At 37.3% G+C, this 25,356-nt stretch overlaps 1 protein-coding gene across 1 annotated transcript in view; it reads left to right on the top strand.

Moving 5' to 3' along the window:
* The window catches only part of DNAJC27 (DnaJ heat shock protein family (Hsp40) member C27), a 70,757-nt gene that overhangs the window by 15,348 nt on the left and 30,053 nt on the right, over nucleotides 1–25,356 (top strand). Inside the window, exons 3-4 of the mRNA XM_069071955.1 lie at nucleotides 7,344–7,413; nucleotides 14,335–14,499. Coding sequence (XP_068928056.1) covers nucleotides 7,344–7,413; nucleotides 14,335–14,499 — 235 coding nt within the window. The remainder of the gene's footprint in view (nucleotides 1–7,343; nucleotides 7,414–14,334; nucleotides 14,500–25,356) is intronic.

Raw genomic sequence — 25,356 nt, 5'->3', positions numbered from 1 at the left:
CTAATATTATGTCTTTGACATACTAGAGAAGACTTTTAAGATCCAGCACTCTGAAATTGAAAGGTCTGGGCGGGGGGGGGTCTAACCTTGGGAAGGCAAGGTCAGCACAGGAATCCAGGGGACCCAGGATTAGACCAAATAGAGCCAACTACCCGACCCAGAAACACAGTAGGAGGTGAAGTCTGGTCCTTGAACCAAGCCTCAATTCAGGAACTAAAACTAGAGAGTTAAGTAAATTTAAAAAAACTTCTACCAGTATAAAAAATTATTATAAATCTAAAGATCACCCCAAAGAGAGAGTAAATCTGTAATAACTGCAGGCAGAGAATCAAAGGAAAAAATGGTCTTTCCTCAAGAATTACATCAATAGGGGTGGCTAGGTGGCTCAGTGAATAGAGTCAGGAGGACGTGAGTTCAAATCCGGCCTCAGACACTTAACACTTATTAGCTGTGTGACCTTGGGCAAGTCACTTAACCCCAATTGCCCTGCTTCCCCCCCTCTCCAAAAAGCAAAACAAAACTAAAAAAAAAAGAATTACATCAATATGTGAAAGAAATGAAGCAAGAGTTTTTTTTAAATGAAATAAAAATCCTAGAAGAAAGAATTGGAAGGAGGATAAATAGCTTAGAAGAGAAAGTAGTCAACTTTACCTAAGAAATAAATTCCCTGAAAACTAAAAAAAGAAATCAGTGTCTGTGAGGCAGCAAAAAAAAAAAAAATCAAAAGATTGAAAAAAGGAAGAAAGAAAAGGTGAGATACCTGACACCAAAAACAACTGACCTGAAAACCAGTCAAAAAAGAGGTAATTTAAGAATCACTGGATTCCTTGGAAATCATGACCAAAAAAAAAGCCTCAGCAATGTATTTCAAGAAATCAAAAAACTTTTTGAAAGCTGCTCAGTTCCATTAGGACTAGAAGTCAAAGTGAAGATAGAAAGAATCCATCTATCACCTCCTGCAAGAAACCCAAAAGCAAAGGTCATTGGTAGGTGGTACAGTAAATAGTGCTGAGGCTGGAGTCAGGAAGACCTGATTTCAAATCTAGCCTTAGGCACTTAATAGCTGTGTGTTTCTGAGCAACTTGACCTCAGTTTCCTCAACTATAAAATGGAGATAGTAATAGCACCTACCTCTCAGCATTGTTGTGAGGATCAAATGAGATAATATCGTGAAGTACTTCCTAAATATTAAAGTGCTATATAAATGCTAGCTATTATTTATCCAGAGTTCCCGCATCAAAGGAAAAATAGTAAAGCATCCAGAAGGCAGCATTTTTTTTGGAGGGTAATTGGGGTTAAGTGACTTGCCCAAGGTCACATGGCTAGTTTGTGTTAAGTGTCTGAGGTCAGATTTGAACTCAGGTACTCTTGACTCCAGAGCCGGTGCTCTCTTCACTGTGCCACCTAGCTACCCCAAGAAGGAAGCATTTTAAAGCCCCAAAATCCACTTTCAGTATCATGAATTATCTAGCATCTTTTGCTAAAACTGAGAGGAAATTTTGGAACACAAATGTTCCAAAGAACAAATGATAGAAGCTTGCCACCAAGGATATAATCCTAAAAGAGGAAATGTAGGACTTTCAAGTATTTCTGAGGCAAAGACCAGAGCTGTGTAGGAACTTTCAAATGCAAACACAAGAGTCAAAGGAAATCTAGGGTCAGCCTTGAAAAGGGCAATATGATGATATAATATTAATATCATAACAGAGAATAAAGAAAAAAGTGGTCCTTTAGAACTTGAATGTCTTCATAGGGAACTGAGGGAGCTGAATAAGGAAAAGAGGAGCTTTATTGAATATAATGTAAAGCTTTCTACATTCTGGCTTCTGACCTCATTCAATTGAAAACTGCTATCTCCAAAGTTACCAGTGTTTGCTTAATTGCCAGATCTAATTGCCCTTTCTCAATCTTTATCCTTTTAAACCTCTCTTCAGTCTTTGACATTATCAGTCACCTTCTTCTCCTTAATACTCTCATCTCTAGGTTTCTGTAGCAAGACTACCAATTCTCCTCACTCTTCTTTGTTGGATTTTTACCCAGGTTAGGTCCTTGCCTCCAGGGCACTGTCCTGGGCCTTCTTCTATTCTCCCTCTCTACTGTTTCACTGAGTGATCTCATCTATGGACTCAATTATTATCTCTATGCTGATGATTCATAAATCTACTTAGCCAACCCTAACCTCTCTCCTAACCTCCAGACTTGCATCTCTAGCTACCCATTAGACATCTCAAACTGGATGTCCCATAGATTTCTTAAATTCAACATACCCAAAACCAAATTCTTTCTTCCCCCTCAAACCTTTGCATCTTCCTTAACTTCCCTATCAAGGGCAACACCATCCTCCCAGTCATCCAGTCTTGCAACCTAGTCTTGCATCCTCAATTCCTGACTCTCACCCCCATATTCAATTTGTTGCCAAGTCCTTGTGATTTTGCCTTTGTAACATCTCATCTATCCCCCCCTCTGCCTTCTGATCCCACTACCACCCTGGTGCAGGCTCTTATGACCTCTAACATGGACTATTAAATAGCCTTTTGGTTGTTTTCCTTGCCTCAAGCTTCTATCAAATTGACATTTTTAAAGTGCAGATCTGACATACCATCCTCTCATTCAGTAAACTTAAATGATCCCCTATCACATCCAGCATCAAATAGAAAAACCTTTTTTGGCTTTTAAAAGCCCCTCATAACCTGGCTCCCTTCAACCATTCCAGTCTTCTTATGCCATACTTCCCCTTATGTACTCTTCGATCCACTTACACTGGCTTCCTTGCTGTCCCTCAAATGCAATGCTCCATTTCCTAACTGGGTATTTAAAAAAAAAATTTTTTTTTGGTGCTTTTTTTGGAGAGGGGAAGGTAGGGCAATTGGGGTTAAGTGACTTGCCCAAGGTCACAAGGCAAGTAAATGTTAAGTGTTTGAAGTTGGATTTGGACTCAGATCCTCCCAACTCCAGGGCTGGTGCTCTACTCACTGCGCCACCTAGCTGCCCCAACTCTGGGTATTTTCACTGGCTGTTCCCCCATGCCTAGAATTCTCTATATCTTTGATTCTCTGGCTTCCTTCAAGTTCCAATTATAATCCCACCTTCTCTAGGAAGACTTTCCTGTATCAGCAATGCAATATTCACAATGCCTACGGAAATTGCAGATATGCTGATGTAGTTATCAATCACAAATATATCAGGCTTGCTATATGGGGGATGAAGAGAGAACATTTATTAAAATACCAAAAGACTGAGTCCCAAAACCAGAAAGTCAAAGCCATCAGAGTAGTTATGAAATTGGCACAGGCAGATAAAGTAGAAAGCACCCACATTCTCAAGCCTTTAAAACAGAACAGGCTACCTCAGGCAAAGGTCCTCCTCTCCCCACTCACAGCAACCACCCAGCGTCCAATAAGCAAGCTCCTAGCAGCTCCGGCCCCTGGAAGTCCTCAGCAGGAGTCCTTAGCAGAAATTCTTGCTGGCTCAAAAAGGGGTTCGCCTGCCGCTGCCTCTGCTGCTGCTGCCGCCACCGTCACCATCACTGCTAGCCACTGCAAGAACTCTCACTTGGCTTCCTCTTCCTCTTGTTCCACCCCTTCCTGCTACATCAGCAAGTCCAATGGGGCATGGAAGATCTTTAAATCCCATAACCCTTACATTTCCTCATCCCCCTTAATGTTAGTACCTTGTTTCTGTTGACTATCTCCAATTTGTCCTGTGTATACCTTGTTTGTACATAATTGTTTGCTTCTTATCTTCCATTAGGTTGTGAACTCATAGAATGCAGGGACTGTCTTTGGTGTTTTTTTAATCCTCAGTGCTTTGCACAGTTCCTGGCACATAAGTAGGAGTTTAATAGATGCTTGTTGACTGACAGACTAACTGACTTCTTCAGTGTGTTGATCAGTTTCACTGAAATTTTTTTTCTTCCTCTTTTTCTTTCTTTGAAAGAATCTTTTATAAGATATGATCCTCTGAGAGGATGAAGGAGAAGTATTCAAGGGTAAATCTATAGGCTATTTAGAAACAAAAATATATTTTAAAAGAAGATACGTTTTTATTTCTGGAAGCAGCTTGGGTCATGGACAGCACTTCATAATTTTCCATTGTTATCATGGCTCCTTGTTTAGTTTGTTATCTCTTTCCCAAACCTCTCTTTCCTTTTTTTCTAGTATACTCTTACGTCAGAATTGCTTTTCTCCGTCTATTGCTCCTTTATCATATTTTGATTTAAATTTATGGATTACCTCACAGTAATATACCTTCCTGATTTAATTCTGTTCCATTGTCACTTTTTTGCTATTTAGTTCTTTTTGGAAAAACTATATCCTTTTAAGCTTAAGTCTTGCCATGAGTTACATTCCAGAATGCGTCAGTGACAGCTATGAGGTTGAACTTACCTTATGTTAAGATTTCTAATTCCTCTGTTAATGTGCTCTGTACATTTGTATATACACATCTGAGACTGTGATTTTAATTATAACTCTTCTTGGCTATTATCTTGTGTGAATTATTGGACCTTTCCACTGATTTTCTTTTCACGTTGGACATTTCGGCATCTGGTTTGGTGGGTATATGTGGGTAATTTTCTTTATTTAATAATCCTGTTCAATAGGCAGTCCAATTCTCTTACATTTTTAGTTTCAAGCCCTCTTGATCCAGATTAGCAGGACTGTAGGCAAATAAATATATTTTTCTTCTGATCTTCATTATATGCACATTAGCCATGAATCTGTGATAGATGGCACCATGTAACTGCTCTCCTCTCTAATTGCTTTTGCCAATGTAACCGAAGAGTCATACCACCTCCCATGGTACCATTGGCAAAAACCGTGGCTTGTTGCTTGCTTTAATCTACCTCTTTATCTGCTGGTCATTGTTGTATTTTTGTTCCTTGTTGCAAGGGCCTATATTTTATAGTTCTTTTGTGTCTTTGTTCTCTTCCATAGCAGTTTTGGATACCTAGAAGGTACTAGAAAAAAGAAAAGCAAAAAAACGAACCAAAATAGAACTTGTTAATTGATTGATTTGCTCTGCTTTTGGGGATGGGCTGATTAAGAGATAGCAATGTGGCTAAATTCCACTGTCAGGAGAGGGGCTGAAGCATTTGAGAGATTATCAATAGAAGTTGCTTCTTTTAAGTCTTAGATTTTTTGAGATCACTATAAGTTGTATTAGTGGTCATAATTATTTCAAATTAATGGTATTAAATACCACTGGAATCAGGGCTCATAATATTGAGGATACAATTAAGAGACAACTTCTTTGGCTGATAAATTTCCCAGGGGCCTAGAAAAAGCACATACCTTAGAAAAACATTTAATTTTCATTAAATGTTATTCACAAGTACAGATTGCTTACTTAATTATTTGTCTTAAAGACTTTACTGATAGTTCAGTTTTTATATTACTATTGTAAAAGTATGTATATTTGTATATAGAGTACTTTAGAAGATCAGAATATTTGAGGGTGGTAATGTATTTTGTATGTTCAGCACAATTATTTACCTCTATGGCCATACATGCTTCATAAATCTTAATGGCACTCTATTTAAAAAACAATAGTCATCTGTCAAATTTAATAAAGAATAATGACTCTTGAGTCTTCTCGGAAATAGTGAACATTTGTTTTTCTTTTTAAGAGAAATGTAATGTGATTTTTTTAAACAAAATTTTTTTCCAATTGATGAAAATCCTCCTCTCTCCCATTTGCTAACCTCCCCCACTCTGCCCACTGAGAAAGAAAGAAAAACAAAAATCTCTTTTTAGTTAAACAAAATAAAATTTCTCCCATTGGCCATGTCCAAAGACATGTCTCAAATATGCACTGAATCTATTAGGAATCCACTCAGTCTCTTAGGAGGTAGGTAGCATGTTTCATCTTGAGTCTTCTGGAATTATCATTGGTCATTACATTGATCAGAGTTCTAAAGTGTTCCTAAGATTTTTACCTTTACCATAATGTTGTTATTGTATAACTTGTTCTCCTTCCTGGATTTCTCTAAAATTGTCCCCTTCATGATTTCTTATAGCACAATACTATTCCATCATATTCATTGCTCAGCTATTCTCCAATTGATAGACACCCTCTCGATTTCCAATGCTTTGCCACCATAAAAAGAGATGCTGAAGATATTTTTGTACATATGGGTCCTTTTCTTTTTTCTTTTTGGAGTATAGATCTAATCTTGGTGAATAATGTTTTTGTAGATTGAAGGGTATACACAATTCAATAACTTTTTGGATATAATTCCCAAATTGTTTTCCAGAATCCCTGGACCAGTTCACAGTTCCACTAAAAGTGCATTAATTACCTTTTTTCCCCCAAAGCCTTTCTTACCCTGGTCGTTTTTTCCTTTTCTGTCAACTTTGTCAATCTGATGGATGTGAGGTGGACCCTGAGAGTTGTTTTAATGTACATTTATCTAACTATTAGTGACTTAGAGCGTTTTTTTCATATGGCTTTTGATAGCTTGGATTCTTCCTCTGAAAAGTGCCTGTGTTCATATCTTTTGACTATCAGTCAGGGAATGGCTGTTATTATATTCTTACACATTTTAATCAATTTCTCATATATTTTAGAAATGAAACCTTTATCAGAGAAACAAGAAAAAATTTTCCCCAAATTTCCTGCTTTTCTTACAATTTTTTTTGTGGTTTTATTTGTGCAAAAACCTTTCAATTTTATGTGATTAAAATTGTCCATTTTATTTCCTACTATACTGTCTTTCTCTTGTTCGATCATAAATTATTCCCCTATCCATAAATCTGACAGGTAATTTCTTCCTTTATCTTCTCATTTGTTCATGATATAGCCCTTTATGCCAAACCCATTTGGAGCTTCTCTTTGTATATTGTATAAGATGTCCTTTCATATCTAAAAATATGTACTTTTAAAGATAAGTTTGGTTTTTGAAAATGTATGAGTGGCCAGGAATGGTAGTACACCCTGAAATCTCTGCTACTGGGGAAGTTGAAGCTGGTGGATCTTTTGAGCTTGGGAGTTCTGAATCATAAATGACTAAGCCAATTTTGTGTCTGCACTAAATTTTATATTAATTTATTTAGCACCTGGGAATGGGGGAGGAAAAAAGTTGCCTAAGGAAGGGCTAACTGGCTCAGGTGGGAAAATAAGCAGGTCAAAGCTTCCAAGCCAATCAGAGAAAGATTGCAAGTAGCACTTGTGTTCCCAGCTCAGGTGGGTGGGTTAGGGAGATCTAGACTTTAAAAAAAATAATAAAATTAAATATTTTTTTTTAAAAAGAAAATCTATAAATGACATGCAGATTTAAAGAGCTCTATTAATGCTCTACATAAACTTTGGCCTCTTTTGAAATGATTTACATTTGGACATTTCAGAGTATACATCAAAGACAGAGAAGTCAAAGTTAACATCTTTGATATGGCTGGACATCCTTTCTTCTATGAGGTAAGAAATAAGAAACATTTTTATAAAGGTGTATATGTGGTATCCTGAATGTGGGATCTTTATTTTTTGTTTTTTAGTTCATCAATAAGCTGGGCACTGTGCTCAATGCTTGGGATACAAAGACGGGCAAAAATAGAGTCCCTGCCCTCAAGGAGCTCTTACTCTGGTGGGGGAGATAGGATGCAAATAACTGTATATATAACATACAATGCAGATGGCAGATGTTCCCCAAGGGATATTGTTGTTCAGTTATTTCAGTCACATCTAACACTTTGTGACCCCGTTTGGGGTTTTCTTGGCAAAGATACTCTAGTGGTTTGCCATTTCCTTCTCCAACTTATTTTATAGAGGAGGAAACCGAGGCAAACAGCATTAAGTGACTTGCCCAGGGTCACACAGTAAGTGTCTGAGGCCAGATTTGAAGTCAGAAAGAGTTGTTATCCTTACTCTAGGAGCTCTATCTAATGTGCCACCAAGCTCCCTCCTTTTCAAGGGAAGGCATTAGTATTAAGGGGATTGAGGAAGAGTGAAAGGTCTACTCCAGAATGTGGGATTATCAGAATCTTTTTTTTTTTTTTAAAGCAAATGGGGGTTAAGTAGCTTGCTCAAGGTTACATGGCCAGTTATTTTGTGTGGCTGGTAAGTATCTGAGGCCAGAACCAATCCCGGGTCTCCCGACTCTGGGGCCGGCGCTCTTACTGCACCACCTGGCCACCCCTGGGATTATCAGAATCTTGAAGGAAGCCAAGAGGCAGAGATGAGGAGAGAGAACATTCCAGGCATTAAGCATAGCTAGTGAAAATCAAATTGTTTGGAAGCAAGCAGTATTTATAATTACATAGGTAGACCTAAAGTATATTTGTCATCTGTCCTCTAAGTTGTAATCTGATGACAAATACTTATTTGTACAAGTTTCTTCTGTCATCCCTTGAAATAGGGTTAGTGATGGGTTCATTGGTTATGTTATAAATAGGCAAACCAGGTATTTTTATTGTCTTTCATGTGTTCCTAATTCTTTAAAATTAATATAAATGTTTCAAGATAGTCAGATCCATGCTGGGTCTTAGGAACTCAGTAATATGAATCATAAATGTCAAGCCTTCCTTCATAGCAGGATGCTAAATTGACTTCTCCCTGAGTTTTGCCCCAAGTTCTTTGTGAGTTCTCTTTCAGCAAAAAGTTAAAACCACACTCCTGATTTCCCTTACCCAAATTTTCTAGGTTTATGAGCTCAAAATGACTCTTCCTTATGGGCAGCTAGGTGGCACAGTGAATAGAGCCCTGGCCCTGGGATTAGGAGGACCTGAGTTCAAATCTGGTCTTGGACTTTGACACTTATAGCTGTGTGACCTTGAGCAAGTCAATTAACCCAAATTGTTTTGCCTCCAAAAACAAAACAAAACAAAATGACTCTTCCCCTTCCCTCCTTGGAGCATATTCATGGTGCATTGAAGAATACTGTCTCTGGAGTAAGAGGACCTGGGATGTATCCAGAAATATAGATATAAAAATGATGTAAAAATGGAAATGAGAAATAAAACTTATTAAAAATGAAAAATATCCTAGAGAAAGAAAGGAAGAGACCTAGTGTTTCTTGAGATTGGGATACCTCAGGTGAAAGTCATCCAAAGAGTAAAAAGATGCAAGGAGAGTGAATGTTATAAACCACATTATTATTTGGATTAAGTAAGGAAAATGTGAAAAATTTATAGCAATAAAAGTAGAATACACTGTTTCTGCTGGGCTGGGCAGGGGAGGGGAGGGGAGGAGAAATGTCTTGAGGGTGGAGTTGAGTAGAACGGATACTATTTAAGTCAAATAAGCCACAGCTACCTAGTCTTGATTCGGTGAAGACACAAAGTTTGATGATTTGAGCTGGGCTGGTATGGTGTCTTTTAGGGATGTAATACTCATATCCTTTTATTATAGTTGTGTCTTGTCTTTATTCCTATTCTACTTACTTAATTATGCCTCAGATAAAAATAATAATCACTGACATTTATATAGTGCTTTAAGGTTTGCACAGCTCTTGTACTACATCTCTTTTGAGCCTTACAACAACCCTTTATTATCCCCACTTTACAGATCAGGAAACAGAAACTTTTAAGAGAGTTTAAGTGATGCCCAGGATCATATAGCATATAACCAATAAGAACCTGAGGTGGAATTTAAACCTGTATCTTTCTGACTTGACTTTTTGCTTCTTAGTTTGTATATGCCTTCTCATATTTCTAAATATTCCCAATATTCATTTCTTGTAGCAAAATAGTATAATTATCCTCTTTAGCACATTTGTGAAACCATTCCCTGTGTATGGGGTACCCATTTTATTTAGAATCCTTTTTTCTTATCATTCAAGCCATATTCCCTCTATGACCTATAGACAAAGTAGGAATCCAAAGGGACAATAATAGTCTTCTCTCAACAATTTCAGAACCCACTGTGTTTCCAATTTTGTGCTGCTATAAAATCTAGAAGATTAGGAGCCATTTCCTAAGAGACAAGCAGTCAAAGAATGTGAACAAGTTTTCAAAAGAAATAATACAAATTATCTCATAATTTAATAGCATTAATTTATAAAAGTTGTTCAAAGTCACTAATAATCAAAAATATACAGATTAAAATATCCCTGAGGTCTCAGCATGTACCTGTAAAATTAGCAAAGATGATAAAAAATGAGAATGCTTATTGTAGGAGGGGCTGTGGGAAGAGTGACATACTAATCCACTGCTGGTGAGGAAGTGAATTAGTTCAACTATTCTGGAAAAGAACTTGGAATTATGGAAGAAAAATGGCTAAATTGTTCACCTCCTTTAACTAAGTGATTCCACTATTGAGACCATAACCTAGGAACACTATTGAAAGCAAGAAAAGTACATGTGTACAGAAATATTAACAGCAATATTTATTTTTATTTATTTATTTATATTCATTTCCAAGTCTGTCTCTTCTTTCTCTCTTACCCAGGGATCCATGCTCTGTAGCAAAAATAAAAAAAAGAAGAAAAAATAGTTCAGCAACACCAGCCAACATATATCAGACAGTATTCCATGCCCATTCTTCTCTGTCTTTTCAAAAAAGAAAGGAGGCACTCAGGAGAAGAAGCATTTTCTCAGCTCTTCTCTGTGGTCATTAATAATTACAATGTTCAGTTTCATTTTTTCAGTTCTTTATATTGTTATTTTATATTGTCTTTCTGGTTCTGCTCATTTCACTGAATCAATTTGTGTAAGTCCATGCTGCTCTGAGTTCTTCATATTTGTCATTTCTTATGCTGTAGTCATATTACATTATCTTCATGTGCTATAGTTTTTTATTCATTCTCCATTCAGTGAGCATCTACTTTATTTCCAGTTCTTTGCTACTACAAAATGTGCCAGCATTATTGTTTGTAATAGCAAAAGCTGGAAACCAAACGTTTGTTCAATGATTAGAGAACAGCTGAACAAAATATAATATATGAGTTTCATATGAGTGATGGATGTGAAACATTCAGAGAAACATGAGTATACTTGTATGAAGTGATAGATTGAAGGAAGTAGAGCCAAAAGAAAACCCACTGTTACTATTAACAGTATTAAAAAAATCAACACCTAACAGGCTGGTTAGATCTAACAGGTAATCTTGGTACCACATTATCAAAGCTAATGTATATGACCTTCCTTTCTGAACAATTGGCAGGTCTAGGTGTATTGTAATACGGGGCTTGAATTAAAAGTAGTGACTGAGGGAGGGGAGAGAAGGAGAAAGCTAAGAGAGAGACTGTATTATAGTTTTCAGATCTTGACAACTGATTGAATGCAAAGGGAGAGGGAAGACTCAAAAATAACTCTGAGTTACAAACCTGACTGACTAGGAGAGTGGAGGAACCCTCAACAGAAGTAACAGTTGGAGGAAGAATGGGTTTAGGGATAAAGGTGGTAACTTCCTTTTGGACCATGCTGAGTGGGAGGTACTAATGGAATATTCAAGTAAAGATTTCTGAAAGGCAGTTGGTGATGCAGGACTGGATTTCAGGCAAGATTAGTTCTAAATGTGTAGACTTGCAAGTCTGCATGGAGATGACAGTTGAATTCATGGGAGTACATTAGGATCTCTTGAGGATCTAGGACAGAAGGAAAAGGGAGATCATTTGGGACACTCACAATTAGGGAATGGGATTTTGATGGATATCAGCTCAATAGGACTGAGAAGGAATAGTCAGGTAAGAGTGGGCATTAGAGAGAATAGTGTTGCAGAATTACAAAATCAGTAGAAATTGCTTAAATCCATCAACATCCAGCAAATCTGTTTGATTGAAATGGCCTAGATTACTGTTTCTAGCTAATATTCTTGCCAGTGTAGCCCTTATTAGAGCCCAAAACTACTTTCCTTTTACCTAGTCCCAAGTTAGCCAGAATTTCTTCTTCCCCAATACACATCAAGATTTACCAGCTGCAGTAAGCCTATCTATTTACCCCAGGCCCTGATAACACTGATTATCCCTTAACAGTGTCATTACTTCCTGTGGTAGATTCTTCATTCGTACTGTGCAAACAAATTACTAAGGACTTATTTCTGAACACCTGCCTAATATCTTAGAAAGCCATCTTTAGAATGTCACCCTGAGGTATTTACCAAGGGAAAAACTTCTCCCAGAGAATTTAGGTACCATATCTTATTGCTGACCAGTTCTCAAATATTCGTTCAATTTAATTGGTCATTTTTAGTGATAGCACTGATAAATGCTCAATTTTAGATAATTAAAGCAGGCCCGATTTAATTGACCTGATAATTAGACCTATCCCATTAAGCTAAAAGTTTCTTCCTCCCTCTGATTATAGAAACTTCCAACCTGAAATTCTGGTCTCATTCTTCAACCTTGCTTTTGTGAACAAGATTCAGTAAGCATGCCAACCTTGGGGTTAAAATGTGTTGTTTTTTTTTTTCTGGAAATGGCATGAATGCTGCTTTTTGCACATAAGTAGTGGCCCTTTCCTCTATTCCTTGCTCTGCAATTTACTGATAGAGAAAGGGACTGAATTTGTGGTTTCAGTAGAGTGAAGGAAGCTTCTGGATGAGGAAATTACTTCAGCATCTTCTTTTCAAATTAGAGCCTTAAAGGGTTACCCAGAATACCAGCTTTGCAATTTAGAGTCTTCAAGTGTTGCCTAGAGCACTGAGGGATTATTAAGCAGGGTTACACAGATAGTATGTTGTCAGAGGTAGGATTTTGAACCTAAATCTTCCTGGCTTTGAGGTGAGTTCTCTACCCACTACTTCATGATGTTTCACTTAACTTATTAATAACGCTAATAATTTTCTTTTTAAAAATGTTTTGTTGCTCACCCAGAAATAACTGGCTGTGTAACCTTGATTAAGTTACTTAACCCCAATTGGTTTTAAAAAAAAATGATTTATTGCTGCCTTTTTTTTACTTTAGTCACTTCCTGATAACCTTGCCATAAAACTTCCTTTTATACAAAGAAAACCAATTAAATTGATCATCTGAAACCAAGATTGGTTGCATTTAATCTAAATTTTAGTGTTTTCATTTACATCATTGTAGCCATTGTGTGTGTTGTCCTCTTGTTTCTACTTTTTTAAAAATTAATTTATTTTTAGTTTTCAACATTCACTTCCCTAAGATTTTGCATTCCAAATTTTCTCCTCATCTCTCCACTTCCCTCCCTGCAGGATGGTGTATAATTTGATGTAGACTCTACATATACATTCATATTAAACCTATTTTCACATTAGTCATGTTGTAAAGAATTAGAATCAATGGGAGAAGCCACAAGAAGAAACAAAAAAAAAGGGAAAGAGCAAATAATATGTTTCAATCTGCATTCAGATGCCATAGTTCTTTTTCTGGGTGTGGATAGCATTTTCCATCATAAGTCTTTTGGAGTTGTCTTAGATCCTTGCAATGCTAAGAAGAGGTAAGTCTATCAAAATTGGTCATTGCACAGTGTGACTGTTACTGTGTACAATGTTCTCCTGATTCTACTCTCTTCACTTAGCATTAGTTCATGTAAGTCTTGCCAGGTTTTCTGAAGTCTGCCTGCTTGTCATTTCTTATAGCACAATAGTATTCCATTATATTCATATACCACAATTTGTTTGGCCATTCCCCAAAAGATTGGCATCCCTTCAGTTTCCAGTTCTTTTTTGCTCTACACTTTGTTCCTTCTGCAGCAGGATGTATAAGTCTTCACATGGTTTTCTGTACTTACTTTCAGCCATACATTAGTGTAAAAGAGTTAAAACAGCGAGACCATTGGTTACTCGAGTGTGGTGTTTCATTTCTTGACCATATTCATTTCAGTTATTCACAAGACATGATTGAAGAATACTATAAACCTCTTAGATGGAAATAACTTGGCTATAGTTTGTTCATATTTTTTATGGAGCTCTATTGAAGATGAACAATATTTGAAGCAGTATGCCAGAGAAGCAGCTTAAAGAGCACTTAACATGGTGTAAAAGATCTGGGTTGAAGTTCAGGCTCTGATCCTTTTTACCAGGTGACCCTGAATTAAGTGAGATAGTTTTAATTTCTTTATCTAAGGAAGTAATACTTGATGATTATTCTCTATACCTCAGAGGGTTCTTATGGGGAAAGTGCTATGTAAACTATAATAAAACATGAGCAAAATGTTTTATTGTTATTAATTTTCTGTTATTAGTTCATTATTAGTTCAATTTTATATGACTTTATTGAATGCATTATTAGTTCAAAATTTGAATTTTGAATATTCTTTCAAATCATTATTGACAGTTTTTTTCTATCAAAATTGCTAGTTGTGTCCTTTGACTACACTACTTTCTAGATCTGTGTCAATTTCCAACTTTTTCCTATTGTGTATCTCTTGTTGAAAACCTATGAAAAAATTTTAGAACAGATTAAAAACCTAAATATATGTGTTTACCTTTTTATAGGTTCGAAATGAGTTTTACAAGGACACACAGGGTGTCATCCTAGTTTATGATGTTAGCCAAAAGGACTCTTTTGAGGCTCTTGATAGCTGGCTGGCAGAAATGAAGCAAGAGCTTGGACCTCATGGAAACATGGACAATATTATATTTACAGTCTGCGCCAATAAGGTAATTACATTGGAACTGAACATATCAAAGGATTAGCTATAATGTGTTGGGAGTATAGCTTTTAGCTTTGATAATCAAGTGGAGATAAAACAACTTGTATCAGTATTATATTTTACCAGAGATTTGCTAACATTTTAAGTGACTTACCAGTGTTCTGAAGAGGAGAGGGATGCTGGTAATAGATACTGACCCTTAAGCAAGAAAAGGAATGGGTCCTGAACATCAAGTGCCAGTCATTGCACACTACCTAATAAACATTGGAGATCAGATGTTAACTCTTATAAGAAGGTTCTTACAAGCCTGTAGGGATGGGGCACTATAATGAGGATTGATTATCCCCCAAGCCATTGAAAGCCACAGAGTCTCAGAGTTGGAGAAACCCTCAGATACCATCAGTAGATGAACTAGTATATGAATTTGAGCATATCCTCTGAACTAAAGACTGCTAAAACAGCAATTTAGGGGAAGTATGTAAACTCCCAGATCTTCAAGGGCAAGAGGTGTCAAACTTGTACCCTAAGGACAGCGTGGCCTCATACTTTCCCAGAGCACCTGGAACCAAATTAAAATGTAATTGGGAAAAGATTAACAAATTAAAATACATAGAATAATGTTATTAATGTTAATTTTGGTTTTCTAAATCAATATGCAGTTTCCATTTGACTTTGACATCACTGTTCTAAAGAATCAGTGACAACTTTGAAACAGATTCCCAGGATAGTGGCTATTGGTAAGTTTTATTGTATCATGACCTAAGGCTTTTGGTTTTGGTAACAAAGCACATTGAGTGGGGCGGCTAGGTGGTACAGTGAATAGAGCACCAGCCCTGGAGTCAGGTGGACCTGAGTTCAAATCCAGCCTCAGACATTTACCACAAAAACTAGCCATGTGACCTTGGGCAAATCACTTAGCCCCAATTGCCCTCCAAAAAAACAAAGTACATTGAGGGGAAAGGCTGCTTTTAGAGACCATCTTAGTGGATTACTGCATTTGCACTAGAGGGATCCATTGCACAGCTATTTATGTCTGTTCCTACTCAGCCATATTTGTTTTGGGGTTCTTCTAGAGATATAGAAGAGAAGAAAAATAGGGAAAGGAGACTTTTTCTGAAATTATGAATTTTTTATTTTTCTGGTGTTTCACATGTCTAGTTTCTAGACAGAATGTTATATTGAGGAGTGCTCTGATCTTGGAATCACTGAGGCCTGTATTCAACTTCTGCCTTCTGTCACACAATAGCTCTATGACTGGAGGAATGTTAAAACTTAATCAATGTTAATTAATTCCTGATTCTCAGTTTTCTTATCTCTAAAAGAGCATAAAAATACTCATGGGTTCCTACCTCAGAGGGCTGTTGTAAGGCTGAAATGAAATATATTTGTAAAGTTCTTTGCACATCTTTTTTTTTAATATTCTTTCATCATCAATATTCAAGTTACCTGCCAGTTTTACTGTTCCTAAACTTAGCGAATAAATCCATGTCGTCATCTTCTAACACAGACTTTTTAGTCCTTCTAATACAAACTCTCATCATTTAATTTGTCGGTCTCTGGAACTTGTAGCCTTGGAGGTGAGATGCCCAAGACTTAATGCCTTCATTTAGGAAGTTCACTCATAGAACTGTAGTGGACATCCGAGAAATAACAGGACAGCAAAGCCAATTATAATTTAGGAGTGTTTATTAGCCACGGTGACTGCCTCCCCAATAGGGAAGACAGCATCGAGTCTTCTATAAGATGCATTTTTATAAACCTTGATGTTGCTAACAAACAAAGTATGGTTCCAAGGGGGGAGGGGTACCATTTCTAATAAAATCTTGGGTACCTAACAAGAACAGACTTGTATCTGGGGTATGTTTCTAGCAACACAGGTGAAATGTTCCCTCACTATTATGGCCTATTAGGTGGTTCCCAGGGACCCTGGTAGGGGTCCCCTTCTAGCAGGTTTAGGGGGCTTTGGTGTATAATTTCTGGTGGGCACTTCACGCCCCCCTTTTTCTTGTTCATAGTTGAAACTTGGACTCAACTGAGTCCAGGGGACTGTTCTCTTGCACTAGGGCTGTGGTACCCACTGATGCCAATCCTGCCATACCAAGGCCAACTAGGATAGGGACTAAAATGGGGGCTGCCAGCAAAAAGGTGTTCTTGCATACAAGCAGTCAGAAGTTAAGCTCAGGTCCGAGGAACTTGGGGTCTACCAGAATGCTGTCCGAGTCTGCAGGGGTGATGGTGATGGGTGAAACAGTGGGGCCATCTGGGGTTTGATCACCACCAGGAGGTGGGTTGAAGACTGGGTTGGGATCGGTGGGAGTAAGATCCCTTGGCACCGGAGTGCATTGAATAGTGAACAAGGCCCCAGGGTCCCTTCCTGTGACATAAAACCTGATTCCCCAAGGTGTCCCAGTTTTCCAATTCTGTTTGGTCCAATACAAAACTCTGATGACAACTGGGTTATTTACATCACTTAAGGGTATTACAATGAAATGAAATGTGATGGTCACGGCTGCCACCGGAGACCCAGTCAGCAATGGTTACACAAGCCCAATTGACACAGTGATATTTCCCTGTCCCCCACAATCGGGAGACCCATCCTCAGGGTAGATATACGCCTGGGTTGACAAAAGGCTGCTTTTCTGCTCCACAAGCAGCAGCATTGGTCCCCACAGAATACATGCCTGTATAGGGAAACAACATGAATCTGGGGCGCAGTGATCAAAGAAAAAAGGTGGGCCGGCCATGAGTCACATTTCTGTAATTAGAGTCCCATCAGTTGTCTTAATAAAAGTCCAAGAGTACAAGGTGGGAGCATAGGAGTTGGAACCAGCCAAAGGCAGGAATGCCAGGAACAGGAGCATCAGGACAGTCTCTTAATCTTCAGTTGTAAGTCACTGGCTGGCTCTGTTACCCACAGGTGTGGTGGGTTGGGAGGAGGCGTCACTTTGATGTGTGAGGGGTAGATCCAGGCTTTTCTTCCAGCCACCTTAACAGCAGAGTGGTCTGATACACCGCTTGGACTGCATCCTGGATGTCTTGGAGAGCTTGGAGGGACTTGAAAAGTAAATCATTAACAATCATACATAACAGCATTCACCACCCAAAATACAATAGAAGGTGGGGTGCCGAACAAAATTTCAAAAAGGGGAATGAATTTTACACATATGCATTCAATTACAAATGTTAGCACTTGCTTAGATGATGAAATAACTACAAATTCAGATTAAAAGAGCAAGTTCTTTTCTGATTTACAGTTTGTTACATCAGTTTAGCAAGAAACATGTCTTGCAAATGGAGATTTTAGTGGGTCTCTTAGAATCACACTAGAGATTTTAAAAATTTCTTCTAAAGATATTTTCCTTCTTCAAAACAGTTTCAAGATTTATAAATAATCACTAAACTTTTATAAAGGAAATTAAAAACTTTTAAAATGATCTTAAGCAGTTTCTATAACTTTCTGTACATTTAATTCTAGATGAAAAATAATATTGATCTTCCAGTAAGCTAACATAAAAAAGCTCATATCTTTTACTGATTACTTGCTTTGAGCATAGAGACCTGTTATAGAAGGAAAAAGCAGGTACATGTGACATTCCAATTATGCCAGGAGAAAATGTCCTTGGCTCTGTATAAATTCAGGTACAGTTGCAGATATTCCATCTCATGCAGCATCTGTTCCATCTCATAGCTAGACTCAGAAATAGGTGGGAAACATTCCTTTTCAAAGGAACCTCATGGGTAAATCAAGCCAGGAGAGATCCCATCCCAGACAGAGGCTAAGATTGTCCCTTCGGCCTTTACCAAATGTAGACTTCCACCTGTTGACAGTACAGGATCACATTTCCTCTGAGTAGCTAGTGGCATTTTCCTCTTAGACACTGATTCAATGCAGACAACTATACCCAAATTCAGACTCAAAATAAAATTTAGTTATGGTCCCAAGTGCTTTTTACCTTAAACAAGTTCTACCAGTCATAGCTCAGAGCCAGTTATAATTATTTCTATTCTCATGGGGCTGCAATAAATAATAAAGATGTATCAGATCTTATAATATAAGGAATTCCATTTTCCATCCTTCTAAAATATAAAAGCCAATTTATAGAAATCCTTTTTAATCTTTGCAACTTCTTAGCAAGTTAGGTTTATTTAAAAACTACATGACTGAAACAAAGTTTCTTTCTCAGGCTGAATGGCCTTGCCTGGAGATAATTTCTAGGGGATTTGACAGTTTTACAACATAAGGAAAATGTATATGAATTGTAAGCAGGAGAGACTACTCTAAATGGGCAGAACTAGTCAGACAGGTTTTTATCCAGTTAGTTTCCTCTTTTCCACATACAATAATCAATTAACAATTACAGGTTTTAGCATTAAAACATTAGCCCAGAATAGCTTAATTGATAGTTTTACAAGTTTTTCTAAATAACAGATATACATATTACAAATCAGGGTTAAAATAACACTACCGGACTTGCACAATTTTTTTCCTCACTCGGGTTTTACAATATACAGTGTAGAAATACAACAATAGTATAAACTGCGAGATGACTTTAATTGCATTTCCAAATTACATAGAAGAATGATTGATCTTACCAAGTGAAGAGGCTAGTTGACTTTTGACCTCATTTTCTCCTCTCTTTTTCTCATCTCCTCACTTTACAGATGAATTGAGATTCAGGGTTAAATGATTTATACTAGGTCACACAACCAGTCAGTGCAGAGTTTGGAACACACTTTCTCACTGACAAACTTTTTCTCACTTTTCTGATTTTCTCTCTTTCATCTTTCTCATAGTTGTACCTCTCTGGTTTTTCTCTTTTCACTCTATATTCTGGGGTGTTTTCTCCCTGCTCTATTGTTTTCCAGGAGTCCTTAGCAATTTTCTTTAATTCCTTGGCACTGGAACAAGCAAAGGGATCATTTGCAGCAAGGGAGAAACCTCTTAGATGGTACTGAAGTTGGGGCTTCATGGTACAGAGTAAACTCAATATTTCAGGGGAAAACCCTCCATTTTTCCAAATTCATCACACTCAAAGCACATTATCAGCCAACTAGGGGGTGCCAGGAGATGGTAGTCTGGAGCATTGAGGAGAGGGTTTGGGAAACTTGAAGTAAAAACTTCAGGCTCTGCTTACTTAGAGGGATGGACTTCAGGGTACCTGGGGATTTAAAACTTTCTGATGGGAGCTAGATCAAGTACTCTTTTACTAAACTATTTAGGCTGTGGAAAGAATATAATTTTAGGCTAAATAGCTCAGATGTAACACACACTTTAGTAGTTCAGATGTATCCCAGGCTTAGTATATGGGATGATTAACTTGTATTTGTATCTTTGTTTCACAAGCTTCTTTTCCCTTGTCTAACTGTTCCCATGCCATTCAGAAAAAAAAAAAATTCTGTTCCAGGGATTTAACCTTTCAGGTAGGCAGATGACAAACCCATGTAGTTTCGAAGTAGCTACTGTACCTTCCCCCCTTTTTCTTTTTGGAGGAGGTTAACTCAAATTAACTTCACTGCAGCCCTAGCTCAATTATAGCCAGGACAACAGGGAGAAAAAATCTTAATGGTTCAAATCTCTTACTGTCTCCTCAGCTCCGTCAGAGCTGGATGACAGGGGAGGGCTCTGTAGCCCTAGCTAAGAAGAACTGGGACCAGAGGGAAGAGAATCTTAGTGAATTTCTTTTTGACCTTTTGATCAAGTAAACTTTTCTTAGGTGTTCATTCCTTTAAAATTTCAGATCTACTTCAAAACTTTAAGAGAAACTGCTTCTCACACAACATAGATGATACAATTGTTTACCAGTAACAATCATGGTCTTAATTTTGAACTTTGAAATAAAAACAATTGAATAACCAATCTAGTGACCTTAAACTTCAGTTTTTGTAGTTACACAGAACTAAATTTTTTTTCTTGGTGCCAAATAGTAACCAGAATGAATTCAATTACCTGGATCTATATTCCCAATGATGTTGCACAGTTCTCTTTCTGTGACCCAGGAAAAGGTTAAGTGTTAGTCCTATTTCAAAGTGCAGCTTGGAAACCTACTTCTCTTTGATCATTGAAGTGACCCCTTTTCCCTTAGATAGATTTTAGGGGAGAAATTTCCCATTCTCTCTCTGTCCATTTGCCTTTCTACTTCGAGAACTTTGGCTGGAGTTCAAGGAGTAGAAGGAGAAATGATATTCTGCCAACAGCCATTCCTTAAGAGATTATTAATTTCTCTAGCGCAGGTACAGCATTCTTTTGGTTGCTTCTTTTAATCTTACAGAATGGTAGATTTAGAAATTTCTTTACACATACAGACAGAATATATGGGAAACGCAGCAGGGCAAAGGGAAGAAGGCTTCACCCTTTGTACCTGCCCAGAGCTCCGGGGCCAGTAGGCGCAATAAAGGCATCACCGGTATCCCAGAGACAGGATATACACAAAACAACACAAAAAGTACACACTTTGTCTCTCCAATGGTTCCTTGCACTGAAAGTTTGGATTTCGAAAGGGAGTCCAGGGGAACCTCTCAAGAAGTAGAAAAAGTGCATTCCTTCTCCCCAGTGGAGCAACCGAGATTCCTCAGGAAGAGAGCAGGTCAGAATCAGCTGTAGATAGGATGCTGCCATGGCCTTCCATACCCCATCTCCTACCCTAAATGATGGCCCTATTTTGTGTGGTCTCTTCTCTGTCACAACCTATATGTAGGTTCCAAACAATTAAGCAGGCTGTTTCTATACTCTAATAGTGAACCATTCTCCACCATGTCTTAAAATAGACAAAAAAAAAAACCCTTTAGCTCCTTAGTCATAGAATCAGAGGATCATCTTACCCTCAGTGCCTCACCCTCATGCACAGAGAGTTTCTGGCTTTACCCCAGAGCTTTCTGGGAGTCTTCTAATACCTTTACTTCTGACTCTTACCAGAGATATGGGGGATCTTACTGGATCCACCTAGCAGAGGGCAACCTCTCACTTTCCTAAATCACCCAACTTGACCAAAACCCAGGCAGTTCCATAATTCACTGTATGCCTCGGGATTCCTCTGCTCACAGTCAGAAGCATTCTCTTCTATGACACACAAAAGTGACAGGAATTCCAATAGCCCTGTCTTCATCCTCACATCATCTCCAATCCCTTCAGGCCGACCAGAGGTGTGGATAAATCCTCCTTACCTGTCTGACCAAAGTCAGATTAGTCATGAAATTCTAGGTAATCTCCCAACTTCCTTTGCTCCCCACAGGCTGACCAGAGCCTAGTATGTCACCATTATTTCTCTGCCCCTAAAACCAGCCTGAAGACTTGGGGGGAATTGCTTTTGTTGCTTTTATCATTTATCCTACTGGTAAGGCCTCTATACCTTGCTAGCCTTTTTTTTACTACTCCCATTCTTAAATAGAAAATAGGGTACAATGAAGAAATCTTACAATGTTAAAAAAAAAAAGCCAAAGCATAAAATTTCTTCATAAATACAAATCGAATTGTCTAATTAATAAGTTGAAATACAAAAGGATAAGTTTGATTGCACAATAAATACAATAAAAGAATTAGAGGAGAGCTTTTAACGTAGTTTTTTAAAAATTCGCAAGAAGAGGTAAAGGAAAAATTGGGAAAAATACAAAGTAATATCCAATAAAAACATCAGTGGATATAGCAAATAAAATAAATGAAGTTGAACAAAGATCAATAGATACTAAAAACAAAATTGAGAAACATACATAAAATTTAACAGCTTAAATAACTAATAGATATGTAGGACAGAATAAGACAAAGCAAGAAGTACAAGCATAAGATTGATTAGGATCCAAGAATGCATCAAAAATGAAGGGAAAACATGTTCAATAATATAATTAGAGAAAATTTTTGAGAGTAGACAGATTAAGTGACATTCTGCAGATAGAGAAAATGTATAGAACTCAAGCACAGAGAAATCCTCAATCTAATTGTTAAATTGTAGAATTACAAAGATAAACAAAAATGTATCAAATATTGAGAGAAGAAAGAAACTTGGCAATTCTTAAGGACAACAAAGGAAAAACCACAACACTGGATAAAATTATGCAGAAGTCTTAAAATGTAAAATTAAACTCCCCCCCCCCCCAAAATGACAATGCTGTTTGAAACAAAAATATATTTCAAATATAAAACCTTGAGGAACTTATTAACAGAAAGCCATAAATAAAGAAATCCTCATAAGCAGCTGAGGGAGAACTACAGTCTGAATGCTAATTTCTTAACAAAAATATTATGTTTTAAGCCTCTTGCAATGTATAGTTAAGACTTCAGTATGAATAATATTAACAATAATAACAGCAACTGATATTTGTCACAATTTAAAGTTTGCCAAGTATTTAAAATACATTATCTCATGTATGTTTGGAAATAAAATGTATGATCTTCTGACTCTGATAGAAATAATAAAATTGATGTTTGAGTAAAAATATGTATTATGCTTAACACAAAAAGGTACAACAATGAAAATATATCCATATTTATTAATAAAAATATACCGGTATCACATTACATGACCAACAAGATGGAGGACTAGACTTTTTTTTTTTCTGGTTAATCTCTACCCTTTTTTTCTTTTAATGAGGCAGTATGTGTCAGATACAGAGCAATTATAGCTGACTCCATTGACCAGGAAATGAAGAACACAAACAAGGTAATAACTTTAAGAATGAACAGTGAAATACACTAATTCTTAACCTGTTCAGTGATCCCCATTCCACCAGCCTCCACACTCTGGCAGAGAGTATTACTTTATCTACTGTCTTGTGGGGCCCACTCAGATATTTCTTAGCTTCAACTATAGTCTCTGCCAGAACGCCCTAACCCAGGGGTGGGGAACCTGCAACCCTTACCTTACTATTCTGTGGCAGCAGTAGTGGACCTTAGCTTTCTCATTCACTTCAGGAAGAAGGGAAGGCATAGGGGGGGTAGGACTATGTTCTACCTGGGACAGTCCTTTATCCAGAGAACTAAAGAATAGAGGAAGTTCATGCAGGGTACCATCATACAAAGCTGCTTAAAGCTTGAACAAAAAGGATAGATTAGAATCCAGCTGAAACCAGTCCTTTCCTCCCAGAAATTACTTACTTGGGGCAATGATAGAGGCCAATGAAAAATGAATTCCCCATTGTCAGAAGAGGCTAAAACAGCTTTGAGGTCCAGCCCCAGGAGCCCCATCATCAGTCAGAAAGTGAATGCTAGAGAAATATAAGGAAAAAAGCTTAGAACTTCTAAAGATGTCAGGAGAAAGAAAACATTTTGGGGGGAAGGAGAGATGGCAAGGCAATTGGGATAAAGTGACATGCCCAAGGTCACACAACTAGCAAGTGTGTCAAGTGTCTGAGATCAGATTTGAACTCGGGTCCTCCTGATTCCAGGGTTGGTGCTCTGTTCACTGCACCGCCTAACTGTCCCTAAGAAAACATTTTAAAAAGTAGCACACAAGCAGATAAATCAGGGGAGATACTGAAACTAGAAGGCAAATCAAAGACTGCAAATGCCTGACAATAAGTATTAAAAGACAAAAGAAATTTAACCTATACCTTATGGAACCCAGGAAGAACCTTGTGGATTCCCAAGAGAATATGGAACTTCAGCAATTTGTTCCTAATTGGTTCAAGAGGAAAACCAAAATCTTGAAAGAAATAAAAGGGAGCAAAGATATTAAAAAGGAACAAAGAATTTATGACCTACACAGCAGAAATAATTAGCAGAATAGAATCCATGGTGGCAAATCTCTCCAAAATAGTGAAAGAAAAATCAACAGATTGGGAATAGAAACATGCTGAAGTAAAGGACAATCTGGAAGAAGAGAAACAAAAAAGCAGTAATGTTAAAAGAATGGATCATCAATGCATTAATCTGAAAAGGCTATATATATTATGACCTTAAGGATCATAGGCCTCCCAGAAGAACATGACAAAAATGTGAACACAATATTAAATAAATAATTTTTTTAAACTGCCCCAGATGTTCTGCATACAGAAAACAAAGTATCAATCAAAAGTATCCACTATCACCTCCATAAAAACAAATACCTATGCTTCAAACTTCCAAGACATAGTGGATACATTTAACAATTCCAGTGACAACAAATGTTACCGATGACCAGGAGAAAGACATTCAAATATAAAGGAAAGGAAATTCAAATACCATAAAACTATTCTGTACTCACCAAAAACTGTAGAAGAGCATGGAATAACATATTCCAAAAGGCAGAGGAACTCAAGATGCAACTCAAAATAATACTCGACCATCCTGAGCCAAATCATGAACAACAAAAAATTCAGTAACAGAGAAGCATTTTAAGTACTCCTATCCCCTCCCTTGCAGAAATACCAGGTATGAGCTTACTGTTCTACTTGCCAACACTCTGAATAGCAGAAACAGAAGAAAGGTAAATAAATACAACCATCAAGGAAAGCACATATAACAAAATAAATCGTCCCATTTCTAGATGGGGTCATTCTCTAAAAGGAAAAAGAAATGCAAGAAAAAGAAAAACACCATGAGATTTAAAAAAATAAAATAAAAACACAAGGATCATTCAGAAAGCTCTCTCCAAAAGAATATTTAAAGGGGAAAAAGATGAAAATGGAACTTTAAGAAATGAAAGTGATAATGGACAAAACAGGCTTAAAACATTAGGACCTAAAGTTCACACCTTTCCCCCTTTACAGGTGAATGAATATATTTTATGGGACTCAGCTGCTGAATTGCAAGGGGCGTAAAAGGAGATGGAGGAGAGATTCAATAGAGGAAATGTACTGTACTGTATGTGTAATGTACTGTAATCAAGTCTTTGGTTAACAATGAAGGGAAAATAATTCCTGAATTATTTAGGAATTATGAGATGGGAAAGCCCTC

The sequence above is a fragment of the Petaurus breviceps genome, unplaced genomic scaffold, assembly GCF_028583685.1.
Source record: "Petaurus breviceps papuanus isolate PSGF00001 unplaced genomic scaffold, PetGlider_PUasm1.0 90845, whole genome shotgun sequence".
In the NCBI taxonomy this organism is placed as follows: domain Eukaryota; kingdom Metazoa; phylum Chordata; class Mammalia; order Diprotodontia; family Petauridae; genus Petaurus; species Petaurus breviceps.
This window is presented reverse-complemented; position numbering and strand designations above follow the sequence as displayed.